Consider the following 13785-nt stretch of genomic DNA (forward strand, 5'->3'; position numbering starts at 1 on the left):
AATTAAGTTGCTCCTGTGGCCCTGTTCCCGTCTTTTAACCTGAAAACACCGTTATTTAAGAGTTATTCGCAGTTCGTGCCCGCCGCTAGGGTTACGGTCTTCGTCGGCCGTCGGGGCTTCTGATCTTCTCCGAGGCAAGAGCTGATCGCATCATTGCTATTCTCTATTCCTCGTCTCGTGATCTGTCGCTAAGTTTCTTGTCAACCATCGATTGATCGATCTTTGTTTTTTTGTCTGTTTGTGATTGATAGGAACCCGAGAGTGAGCGTCGTCGATCTGGTTCTAGAGATGGCCCCTCCTCAGCCGAAGACGGGACTCTTCGTAGGGCTCAACAAGGGGCACATCGTGACCAGAAGGGAGTTGCCTCCTCGGCCTTCGAGCAGAAAAGGGGTACGCATCTCTTGATGCTATTCTACAGTCTTTTTTTTTTCGTGACGGGAGTGGGATGAAGTGGTATTCTCAACGCTTCTTCGCGTTCATCTATTTCCAAACTTCTTGCCACTGTAACAACACTATCAAACGAGTAGTTATACTTGATAAGTCTTTAGAGATGTGAGCGATTATCATATCTCTAAAACATTTTATGCTTATTTAGTACTGTATGTAGCCTTGTGTTGTTATTGACCATTTCTATGCATATTTATCATAGTAAGCAGCTTTTTTTATTTTAATCTTTGTGGATACATTTTTTTTTTTTGTGTGGTGCCCTTGTTTTCCATTCATATTATGTAAGACGATGAGTTCTTAATTCTAGTTACTGTCATTGTGTGTCTGTGGTTCTTGTGTGCGTTTCCATCTTTTATGATACTTGTGTTTTACAATGTAATTTCACTATTTGTTCCACTTAAAAGCCTATTACAATTTCATCTGTCAAATTTTGATTGTGCAAATTCGTAAGCAAGCAACTTTATTTTTTCCTGTCTGTAAGCTTGAAGTTGGATACTTATAGGTTTTGACTATTGAACAAATATATCTCAGAAAACGAGCAAGAGGGTGCATTTTGTTCGTAGCTTGATCAGGGAAGTTGCTGGCTTTGCTCCATATGAGAAGAGGATCACTGAGCTTTTGAAAGTAGGTAAGGACAAGCGAGCACTTAAAGTTGCAAAAAGAAAGCTGGGAACACACAAAAGGGCCAAAAAGAAGCGAGAGGAGATGGCTAATGTTCTCCGAAAGATGAGGTTTGTGATTTGTTGCTTTTAATTACTTTTCTCTTCAATGGTATGAATTAACCATTTGCTAGGTAAATCTAAATGCATCATCTCCATCAATGTCTAACAAGTTACTCAAATTGATCTGTTTTCTTAAGTTTCAAGTATTCCATGCTACTCGCATTGAAAATGAGTCTTAACCATCATTGTTTCGCACGCCTAATTATCTGTTTTTTCTGAAAAAATTTCGTATCTCATTGTTTGTTATGGTGCTGCAATTCCCTTTGGTGGAATTATCATTTATTAAATTTGTGACAGAACATTTAATCTTGGCTAGCTAAACACTGTCAGTGCTAAACGTCAATAAACTCAGAGAGTTTGATACTGCCTATTGAGGTTGAATGATTCTCTAGCACCAGGGCACCGCATATTGTATCAATACTACACAAAATAATTGCTGTACAATCAATCCTCATAATGTAGATGCTCAATATGTTGTCTCAAACTCCTCGAGGTGAAATGTAATATGTGATTTGATGGAAATCTACGGAGAGCACAATTGCTGTATCAATCCTTTCTTGTCGTATTTCAAACTGATGCAGAAAATAACACAAAATTTCATCTGTACTGTTGTTCTCTTCACTCTTTCTGTGATTAAAAAGTAGATTTGATTGTTTTTCAGTTCATTTTTAACTTGTAAACTAATGAGTATTCCTTAGAGGTGCTGCTTATTTTCTACTGTTTATACGTGCTGGCTAACATTGTGCATCTAGAATTTCAAATGAATTAATGCAATACAATACGCCCTCAATGTTCAATTTCTTCCTTATTGTAGGTCTGCTGGAGTGAGCGATAAGAAGAAATGAGACTGCAGGACTCGTAGGTTGAATCACAATCTTTAAACGTCAGGGTCTATTATAGTACTTTTCAGGTGTATGTTTTTTTTTATAGCAACTGTTATTTTCCCTTGTGGTTCGAGAATTGATCTTGTATTTTATCCGTTTGTCGTAGTTGGATCCAAACTATTTCCTGTTTAGTGCTCCTTATAAATTAATAAGTTAAATAATCTTTCGAGTATATCTTGTCAAGTTCCTGCTGTGCTTATTTTCTGCCTTATTTTCCACTTATTTCTTGTTTATTTAGAGGGAATTGAAAGGGAAGAAATAGTCACACGCGGAGACGCAGAAGGCGTCGCAGTTCGCGCAGGCGACATAGCGAAAGTGACGGGCGACCAGGAAGTCTGTGACATGGACAGACGTGTCGCAGGCCCAGCAAAGGGAGGTCGTGCCCGCCTCGACGAATGCCGTCGTCTCGCTGGCTTTTGCTTCTAGGGTGGCCACGGCGGTGAAGAGCCTTGGCGCTCTTCAGCTCCATCAATTGGGTAGCAATAAGCACCGCGGAACTCTATGTCCGCGGTGGTTGCTCATTGGGAGGAGAGGCTAGCGATAGCTGTGGCCGGTGTGCACACTGGAGGAGGAGATGCATTGATGATGGAGACGCACGGTGTTGAGGGCACATTGTTTGGACATAACTCCAACCAATCGTGGCATGTGGGCACCTGCGCCGTCCAACGAAGGGGAATCCAAAGCTAGCGGCGACGATGGTGATGGCGTCAAACGGAGGGTGATGGCGTCAAACAGAGGGTGATGCAGCGTCGGGCGGCGACGTGTGAGGGAGAGGGGGAGGCAAAGAGTGAATCAGAGAGTTTGGGTAGGGAATGAAAACTTAGGTTTTAGTTTATATAAGTTAGGTTAATTGATTCAAACTTTAGATTAATTAGATCACTCAACTTCAAACTTAATTGTTATTCCAAATATATTTTTCCTAAGCCTAATAGATTTATCTCCTTAAACATGCCACGCGATTTTTGTTCAAATCTCAAAATAAAATTTAAAATTTTTAAAAAATTTTTATAAGATTATTTCTCAAATAATACCTATTATTTAATTATTATTTATTATCATATCTTATTGATGCAGGCCAAGTTCACTTAGTCTGGCAGTCTTCAGATCTTGGGTCATAACTATCTCTTGGAAAGTCCAAATCATGCAAGGCTGGAGGCATTGGAAAGCTAATTCAATTGTCTTCCCAACCATATATTACTCATTCCCAGATGTGAAGCATTTTGAGAGTTACGAAGCTCCAAAGTTGGATTGGAAAGTGAAAAGTCACCTTGGAAGACCAACCACTCTTTTAGTTTTCTGCATTATGTAATTTATAAGTACTTGGTGTTTTGAGTTGGTGGGGGAACTTTGGATTCTTGATGATTGTTATCTGAGTCTGAGAATAAGAATTCTCTACTTCTGCTTTGTTCCTAATTTTTGAAGTCGAATTGTGCATTGTCGTTCCTTTTTCCAGTATTCTATCCCTCACCATTTGGTATCAGAGCTAAGTTACGCTCTGGGTTTCTCTCTTTTCTCCTATGGTAGCAAGAAGGGGAAGAGGTGGACATGGTAGAGGCAACATGGAAAATTTGGAAAATAATCGAGATGCTGAAATTCAGGCACTTCGGAGACAAGTTGAGGAGCTGACCTTGCGTCTTGAGCATCAGGAAGCCAGGAGTGAACGTGGTTCAAGCCATGGTTATGCCAGTGATGACTCGGAGCATGTGAATCCTTTTGCTGATAGAAACGTTAGAAATTTCGTTGAGAAGATTAATCGAACAGCCGATGTTAAGGTTGACATACCAGAGTTTCATGGTCGCTTGCAACCGGAGGGATTTCTTGATTGGCTCAGTGCTGTAGACAAATTCTTTGAGTACAAAGACATTCCAGATGGGCAAAAAGTTAAGCTCGTTGCAACCCGACTTCGAGGATACGCATCTGCTTGGTGGGATAAAACACAAGATATGAGATTACGGAAAGGAAAGTCGAAAATCATTTCTTGGGAGAAGATGAAGGCAAGATTGCGGCAGAATTTCCTTCCGGCGAATTTTGCTCAAACTATTTTTATGCAATTCAATACTTTACAGCAAGGCAACAAAAGCGTAACTGATTATACGGAAGAATTTTACAGGTTGATGGCAAGAATTGACAATCAGGAGTCGGAGGACCAGCTTGTTGCTCGATACGTCAATGGATTGAAGGCAACCATTAAAGATGAAGTAGAAATGCAGCAGCTCTGGAAACTTAATGATGCTTATCAGTTGGCATTAAAGGTTGAATCGAAATTGTTACGGCATGGAGCAAAGAAATTTGCTGATGTTCGAAGTTTCTATCCTTCAAAGGAATCAACCAGTAAAGGTCTTTTAAAGAAAAGTGGAAACAAAGATGGGGCTTATTCGGCTTCAAAAAATAAACCAATCTCTTGTTTCAAGTGTGGCCAACCGGGCCATTATATGAATGAATGTCCGAAGAGAAGGAGTGATACTCGTGCTGGAGTTGTGGAAAAAGAAGAGGAGGAACCACCATTTGAAGAAGACAGCCCGAGATATGATGACGATGAGCATGATCGGGAAGAAATTGAACCTGAAGAGGGAGAATGTTTGGTGATCCAAAAGGTTCTTGCAGCCCCTAAACAAGATGAAAATCGGCCTTGGCTAAGGCACAATATCTTTCGAACAAGATGCAAGTCTCATGGGAAGGTATGCTCACTAGTCATTGATGGTGGCAGCTTCGAGAACTTTGTTTCACAAGAAATGGTGGACAAGCTCAAGCTGACAACAATACCACATCCACATCCATATTCTGTCTCATGGATCAAGAAGGACAATGAGGTACGCATTGACAAGAAATGTCTTATTTCTTTTTCTATGGGAAAGAATTATCGTGACGAAGTATGGTGTGACGTAACACCTATGGATGTTGGGCACATACTTTTGGGTCGACCTTGGCAATATGATAGAAGTGCTATTCATGATGGTAGAAAAAATACTTACACATTTGTGGTGGGTAAAACTGAAATTGTCCTTTTACCGTGTAAAGATATTTGCAACTCTAAATCCTTTACGAAGGAGGAGGAAAATGCATTACTCACTTTGCCGCAGCTTGAGAAAAAGGTTCAACAGGGGTGTATGATCTATGTTTTGGTGGCAAAAATTGTGGAGCAGCCTATGGAAGCACCAAATTGTGTCAAAGCTCTATTGAAAAAATTCCAAGATGTCACGCCGGAAGAATTACCGCATGGTCTTCCCCCTTTACGGGAAATCCAACACCATATTGATTTAATTCCAGGAGCTGTCCTACCAAACAAATCTCATTATCGGATGAGTCCAAATGAACATGAAGAGCTTAAACGGCAAGTGTTGGATTTATTAAACAAAGGCTACATCAGGGAAAGCTTAAGTCCATGTGCTGTTCCTGCACTTTTGACTCCAAAGAAGGATGGTTCGTGGTGCCTGTGCGTTGATAGCCGAGCACTCAATCGAATTACCATCAAGTACAGGTTTCCTATACCAAGGATTGATGATATGTTTGATATGTTAGCATGTGCTCAAGTATTCTCTAAAATTGATCTTCGAAGCGGCTACCATCAGATTAGAATCAAGCCAGGAGATGAATGGAAGACGACTTTTAAAATTAGAGAAGGCTTGTACGAATGGCTTGTTATGCCATTTGGCCTATCTAATGCTCCGAGCACTTTTATGCAGGTAATGAATCAAGCTCTTCACCAACTCATTGGCAAGTTTGTCGCCGTTTATTTTGATGATATTCTTGTGTATAGCCAAAATACCTCTGATCACATTGAGCATTTGAGAGCTGTTTTATTGATTTTGAGAAGGGAGAAACTTTATGTAAATCTCAAAAAGTGCTCTTTCATGACCAACCGCCTAGTTTTTTTTGGTTTTGTTCTGACATCTTCAGGAATTATGGTGGATGAAGAAAAGGTCAAAGCTGTCAAGAATTGGCCTACTCCTAAAAGTTTACATGATGTGCGGTGTTTCCATGGATTGGCTTCATTTTACCGTCGATTCATACGAAACTTTAGCACCATTGCAGCTCCTTTGACAGATTGTTTGAAGAAAGGAGAATTTATTTGGACTTCGGAAGCGGAGAAAAGTTTTCAATCCATCAAGGAGAGGCTTTTTAGTGCACCTGTTCTTGCATTACCAGACTTTGAAAAAATATTTGAGGTAGATTGTGATGCATCTCATGTGGGTATCGGGGGAGTGCTTAGTCAAGAAGGTCATCCCATCGCCTTCTTTAGTGAAAAATTGAATGAGACAAGGAAGAAGTACTCTACTTATGATTTGGAGCTCTATGCAATTGTCCAGGCCCTTCGCCATTGGCGACCTTATCTTATCCAGAAGGAATTCATCCTTAATTCAGATCATGAAGCCCTCAAACACATAAACTCTCAAGCAAACTTGAATAGGAGACATGCTGGTTGGGTATCATTTCTACAAGAGTATACTTTTATGTTGAAGCATAAAAGTGGGAGACTCAATAAGGTGGCGGATGCGCTTAGCCGACGAGTTGCGTTGTTGAATTCCATGACGATCCAGCTTGAAGGAATTGATGCCATTAAGGACATGTATTCGGAGGATCCAGATTTTAAGGGGATTTATCAAGAGTGTAAGGGAGGTAAGTATGAAGACTATTGTTTACTTGAGGATTTCCTTTTTAAGGGAACTTGTTTGTGTATTCCTAGATGCTCTTTTAGAGAATACATCGTCAAAGAACTTCATTGTGGTGGACTTGGTGGACATTTTGGAAGAGATAAAACTTTGTTGTTGATCAAAGAAAGGTATTTTTGGCCTACTCTTTATCGAGATGTTGCAAAATTTGTCAAGAGGTGCCGAGTTTGCCAAAGTTCCAAGGGCCAAAGTCAAAATTCTGGTGCTTACACTCCATTGCCTATTCCTGATGCTCCTTGGGAAGCTATTAGCATGGATTTTGTTGTTGGGTTGCCCAAAACACAAAGAGGTTTCGATTCAATTTTTGTTGTAGTTGATCGCTTCTCAAAAATGGCTCATTTCATCCCTTGCAAAAAGACCATGGATGCTTCATATATTGCTGATCTTTATTTTAAGGAGGTGGTTAAACTTCATGGATTGCCAAAGACTATTACATCAGATCGTGATACAAAATTCCTAAGCCATTTCTGGAGGAACTTGTGGAAAAAAATGGGCACTAGTTTGTACTACAGCAGTGCCTATCATCCAGAGACTGATGGACAGACTGAGGTTGTGAATCGTACATTGGGAAATTTACTTCGGAGTCTTGCTTCCAAGAGACCAAAGCAATGGGATTCTATCCTATCTAGAGCTGAGTTTGCTTATAATTCTGTGGCCAATCGTTCTACTGGAAAGAGTCCATTTGAGATTGTTTATGGAAGGAGTCCAACTCACTATCTTGACCTTACTGAGGTTCCAACCTCTAGCAAGAAGGTTGAAGACTTCGCGTCAACTATAGAACGAATTCAAGAAGAAGTGAAGAAGAAGCTGCTAGAAAGTTATCAGTCCTATAAAAGAGCTGCTGATGTTCATCGAAGAATTCAGGTTTTCAAAGAAGGAGATCTTGTTTGGGTTTATTTGAAGAAGGAAAGGTTCCCTGCTGGTACATACAACAAACTCAGAGAAAAGAAGATAGGTCCTTGCCAAGTGTTAAAAAAAATAAATGATAATGCATACAAAATTGAGCTACCAGCACACATACACACCCATCCTACATTCAATGTTCGTGACTTAACTCCCTATCATGGAGAAAATGATCTGAACTCAGAGACGAGTTCTTTCCCGCATGGAGAAGATGATGCAGGCCAAGTTCACTTAGTCTGGCAGTCTTCAGATCTTGGGTCATAACTATCTCTTGGAAAGTCCAAATCATGCAAGGCTGGAGGCATTGGAAAGCTAATTCAATTGTCTTCCCAACCATATATTACTCATTCCCAGATGTGAAGCATTTTGAGAGTTACGAAGCTCCAAAGTTGGATTGGAAAGTGAAAAGTCACCTTGGAAGACCAACCACTCTTTTAGTTTTCTGCATTATGTAATTTATAAGTACTTGGTGTTTTGAGTTGGTGGGGGAACTTTGGATTCTTGATGATTGTTATCTGAGTCTGAGAATAAGAATTCTCTACTTCTGCTTTGTTCCTAATTTTTGAAGTCGAATTGTGCATTGTCGTTCCTTTTTCCAGTATTCTATCCCTCACCACTTATATTTTACTCCACTTATAAAAATTTGATTTTTAAATTTACTACTCAAATTAAAGAATTCTCATCCGAGGGTTACAACTAAACAATACTCTACTAGATAGTGATGACTTTGTGAGTTATGAGCTCACCGTGCTTTCGATACGCCCACACTACTCTACTAGATAGTGATGACTTTGTGAGTTATGAGCTCACAGTGCTTTCGATATGCCCACACTACTGTTTAGCCAATTGTGGGTAAAATCTAGTAGATATAAATAGTCTTTTTAGCTACCTTCAAAGTCCATCACACGTGCTCTAAGTAGATCCTCTAATGTCTATATAGTACGGTTAGACTATCCATTTGTCTATGGATGAAAACTATACTGAAATGAAGCTTTGTACTTATGACTTATTGTAAACTCTGCCAGAACTGTGAGGTGAATCGTGGATCTCTATCTGATATGATATTTAAAGGTATACCATAAGTCTGGTAATTTCTCTATAGTATAACTCTGCTAAGCGATTCAAAGGGTCCGTCCTATGGATCAATAGAAAGTGAGTAAATTTAGTTAACCGATCATGCTCCTTCCTTGTTTTGGATAATCCCACAACAAGATCCTTCATAATATGCTCACATTTCCATTTCGGTATTTGTATCTTCTGGAGTAAACCAATTGAACTTTGATGTTCAACTTTCACTTGTTGACATACCAGACATCGAGCTACAAAATCCACGATGTCTTTTTTCACGTCATTCCATTAATAGGAATGCTTCACGTCCTTATACATTCAGGTACCACCCGGAGGAATCACAAATCTAAATCGATGTATTTCCTGTAGTAAATCCTCCTATGCAGGATGTGACTATGGAATACATAATCTCCCATGGAAATAAAGAATCTCGTTCTCATCACAAGAAAATTTTGTCCGCTATCTTGAGATAACTATGCTATATAAAAACTACAGATGCTGATCACTAACTTGAGCCCCCTTAATCTACTCGACAATAGATGACTGAGCAATCATGGATACAGTATCCCTTGCTTTGTCCATCTCTGCTCTACAAATCCTAACTCGGAAAAACTCTGTATCAATTCTGTAACCATAACTCGGTGACAAGTCAAAACTACTCGAGATTTCCTACTCAAGGCATCTGCCACCACATTGACTTTTCTGGGGTGAAAATTAATAGAGCAGTCATAATCTTTCAAGAATTTCATCCATCTTCTTTGCCTAAGAGCATCCACAGTCCTGGACACCCTCAAGGAGCTTCTACAATATCACGTCAACACCACATCAAAAGTAAAAACCCATATGTATCTCTCCACTATCAAAAACCTCTAAACAACTTTTTTATGGATTCTATATTTTTTATTATATATATTTTTTCTCTCCTTCATATTTTACCTTATATGTAATTTAATTTTTATAAAATTTAAATTCATAAATTTCTCACACCATAAACGTAGCTCTGAAAATATTGTTCATTATATATATTTTCGTCATTCTATATAATTTCTCTCTCTATATATATATATCTATATAGCCGCTCCGTCATTTGAGGGACGGACCTCCCTCCCACTATGGAAGGGAGGTCCGTCCCTATTGTCATGTCATCAGTGGGAGCTTTCACTGGAGATGCTCTAAGTTCAATTCCTTCAAATATGGCTTTTGTGATCCATGAATACCTTGAAAGTAACACAATACAAATGATGCCTCCTCAGATTAGAATTATATTAGAATCATCAATGAAGATAATGACAAACTGATCTCAATACTCAAGGAATACCTTGTTCATCAAGTCTGTGAAAATAGTCGGCGCATTGATAAGCCTAAATGGTATTGCCAAAAACTTGTAATATCCATATCATATACAAAACGTTGTCTTCTGTATATCTGTATCCCTTACTCTAAGTTAATGATAGCCTGAGCGTAGATCAGTTTTAGAATATATACAGATGTTCTTGAGCTGGTCAAATAAAGTCTTTATACGTGGCAGTGGGTATTTGTTCTTAATGTCATTGCATTCAACTGTCTATAGTCAATGCATAATCTGAGCGATCCATTCTTCTTCTTAACAAAGAGTACTGGGGCTCCCCATAGGAAAACAGGGACAGATGAATCCTCTATCCAAAAATCCCTGTTGTTGAATCTTCAACTCCTCTAATTCTTTTGGCATCATGCGATATAGAGTCTTTGATATCGGTGCTATACTCAGGATCATCTTAATCACAAATTCCACTTACCTTTTTGGGGGCATGCAGGTGAGTTCTTCTGGAAATACATCCGGATTTTCTCGAGCTATAAGAATGCCCAAGAGCTGTGATATATCATCCTAATTAGACTTAATCATTAATAACAAATATCCCTGACAACCATGGAATAACATGTTGGATCGAGACGCACGTGAGAGGGGGTGAATCACGTGGTTTTCAAAAATCTTATCTTTTCAATTTTGAAATCAAAGTACGCAGCGGAAAGTTCAACACAAAAATAGAACAGAAAAGTAAGAGACACGGTTCAGTTTTACTTGGTTCAGAGCCTTCAACGATTCTTACTCCAAGATCCAGGTCCTGCAGACCTATCGATAGGTAATTCATTAAAACACCTCTTCCAAAATTGCCGGAACAGGGGATCGAGTACAAGAGAAAGAATAGGACAAGCATAACACGCAATACTTTCCTTTTGCAATAATTAAATACAAAATCGTAAATTCGTTACCCAACGCTTTCGAAGATTATCGAATCAAGCTCGGTGTTGGACGGCTCCTCAGTAGTAGTCGGGCATAGAAGCCTCATAGTAGTGTAACAGCAGAAAGCTAGAGTAGTTGGAGAGTCAATCGGACGCTTAGAAGCTCGTATGGAAGTGTATTGAAGCTTGGTCGAGATACCCATTTAAAGGGTATGGAAGGCTCCTTCCATAGCCTTGAAGGCGTCTCCAACGTGTAAAATCTGATCCCGAACTCGTTACTCATTATCTACGATGAAGTCTGAATTTTATCCCTTAGAATGCGCCTTCCATAGCACCTAAGGCGCCTTCCATGAACAGTACGAAGACACATTCTAATGCTTGAAGGCGCCTTAGTACTGTTAACCCGAGACATTTTTACCCTTTTGTCCTGCAAGTTAGGTTAGTCCAACACGACAATATCTAATCTGTAAAACAAAGTTAGAACAGTAAAAATATGATTAATTTATGATTTAGACTCTATCGTACGGACCAGGATCTAGTTAGGGTCTCAATTTATGTTTTCAAAATGGACCTAAATTGGATCGACGCCTACTATCCCCTCAACTGGGACGCGTCCTCACAGAGTTATTCTCCTCAGTGGCTTACCTTTACTTACCAAGTGCCAAGTTACCTCCTTGACATCAATATGACCCACCAGGTTTTCTTGTTGGAATCGCACATCCGGACTTTACCAACCGGGAATCGAACATCCCGACCTTTTGTCAGAATTGCACATCCAGACTTTCTGCTGCCAGAATCCCACATCTGGACTTCGTCAATCAGAAATCGCACATCTCGACTGGACTTCCTGTCTGGTATCAGGTCCTCTTGACCCATCAAATTAGTCAACCCATCAAATTAGTCGACCCTACACACTCAGTAACAAGGTTAGATCAACAACATATCTAACTTTAATCCATTTGTCATTTATCAAAACTTAGGTTTGATCATTGGTGTCAAATGCACCAACATAATAGTCTCTGAGCTTACAGTGCTGAAATAAATGAAATCTCATCATCTTTGGTTCTAATGAACTCCCAAGAGGGTTTACCCGGAGGTCAGAATGTGACCACTCTAGCTCCGCAATCGACTATGGCATGGTATGGCTAACCAATCATGCCTAAGATGATGTTAAATTCCACCATTTTCAACACTTGCAGATTCACCATAAGTGTATGACTACCGAAGTCCAAAGGATATCCTTTCACTTTCTAATTGATGTTCAGTACCTCTCCAGAAGGTAGAGATATGGTTAACTTGTGCAATTTGAGTATAGAAACTCTATTAATCTTACCAAAAAATATTCTCCGACAAGTGTCGAATAAGGGTCGACTATTCTAATCTAAATAGAGACTTTAAGACCTTGGGTAAATGATCATATAGTCAAGGTCTTAAGCTACTTAATAGAGATAATGTTAGTTGAGTCAATTAACCATTGTCTTGTAACTCATCACACTACAGCTGCTCTACTTAAGATTCAAGAACCTCTGACGATGAGCTATAGAATAGGAGGCAGAGAAATATCATCTCTCTAAACACCTCAAAATAATCACTAAGTAATACTTTGTTATCAAAAATTTTTATTTTACATCTTCCTCCACGTGGTGCCTGGTCACGTAAGGGATAAGCAGTTGACTTCATATTTTTTACATTGGTACAAGTCATATATCCGAATGTACTCTCCAAGTTATATACTCAAGTAACAGCTGTATCTCCTAAGTGTTAAACAATTAGCTTTACACTTTTCCACCTCATCGTGAATTATATATCTGAATGTGCATTTTGGGTTATTTAACCAAGTATATGGGACCCATGAAACAAAGTAAATCGGTTCTTTACTGACCGAGCCAACAAGAGTATACGACTAACTTTCACCCAGCTAGTAGTTTCCGGGTTGGTATAGTTGATGATATTATATGAGATTATAATCCCTGATCTTCAATAGGAGTTTAATGAACTTGACCTCTGCTATTTAGCTTAGCATCAGTTGAATCTCAAAAAAAAAATACTTTTCTGACAACAAATTTAGACCCCATCGACTCAACAAATCATTTTCGTGGTCAGCTCAGATTACGACCCTGAATAGTGGCTGACACACCATGTGTCATACCTATTACATATAACTAAATAAGTATTAAGAGGAGTATAGATAATAGTTGTACAAACTTATTTACTATAGTTTGGAAATATTATGTTACCGTCTAACCCTAAAACTTAAAAAGTCATATCGAAAAAATAAATCATGAAATCTAAAACATGAAAAATATATCTCGTAAACTTGGCTTGGATCCTATAACATATTGTTATGTATGCCTGGTATTATTCATATATGTATAAATTTAAATTAATTAATAATTTAAATTATCATTAGTATCATTTAATATTTTTATATTTTTATATCGTAGAAGGAAAGAGAATGAAATTTGGATAAAATAATAATAATAATAATAATAATATTCAATTTTAAATATATTCTATTAGTTTATAAGATCCTGATTCTATTCATTCTGTTATGATGCTGATTCTGGTCTGATTCTATTTTATAAATGGGTGCCTACCGACAATAAAAAAAATTTACAGTAATGAAAGAAAGTAAAAAAGAGAAAAACTTTTCCTAAATTTATATATAAATTCAACAAAATATAACAGTATATTTGAAAAAAAACAACCTATAAGTAATTAAGACTCCGCGGAACACGATCGTCGACTTGTCGTCAACCTTCCGCATCACTCTAAAAAGTCTTGCAGATTTTAATTGGGGCTACATCTAAACGGTCCCACATTGAACTGGGGCCTCTTAATTATTTATTATTTGTTTTCCCCCAACCCACA

General features: G+C 38.6%; 1 protein-coding gene across 1 annotated transcript; it reads left to right on the forward strand.

Moving 5' to 3' along the window:
• LOC122045059 (60S ribosomal protein L36-2-like) lies at positions 1-2225 on the forward strand. Its single transcript, XM_042605112.1, has 4 exons — positions 1-134; positions 252-390; positions 979-1178; positions 1984-2225. The coding sequence occupies exons 2-4, from the start codon at positions 289-291 to the stop codon at positions 2012-2014; spliced, it is 333 nt and encodes a 110-aa protein (XP_042461046.1). The 5' UTR covers positions 1-134; positions 252-288; the 3' UTR covers positions 2015-2225.
• The last annotated feature ends 11560 nt before the right edge of the window (positions 2226-13785 follow it).

The sequence above is a fragment of the Zingiber officinale genome, chromosome 2B (genome assembly GCF_018446385.1).
Source record: "Zingiber officinale cultivar Zhangliang chromosome 2B, Zo_v1.1, whole genome shotgun sequence".
Classification (NCBI taxonomy): Eukaryota; Viridiplantae; Streptophyta; class Magnoliopsida; order Zingiberales; family Zingiberaceae; genus Zingiber; species Zingiber officinale.

What these genes read in the sequence shown, in the direction of transcription:
- LOC122045059 (XM_042605112.1), top strand. Translation starts at nt 289, where the DNA reads ATGGCCCCTCCTCAGCCGAAGACGGGACTCTTCGTAGGGCTCAACAAG. An exon ending in GGCCTTCGAGCAGAAAAGGG is followed by an intron (nt 391 to 978) that starts GTACGCATCTCT and finishes AATATATCTCAG; the next exon opens with AAAACGAGCAAGAGGGTGCA. An exon ending in AATGTTCTCCGAAAGATGAG is followed by an intron (nt 1,179 to 1,983) that starts GTTTGTGATTTG and finishes TCCTTATTGTAG; the next exon opens with GTCTGCTGGAGTGAGCGATA.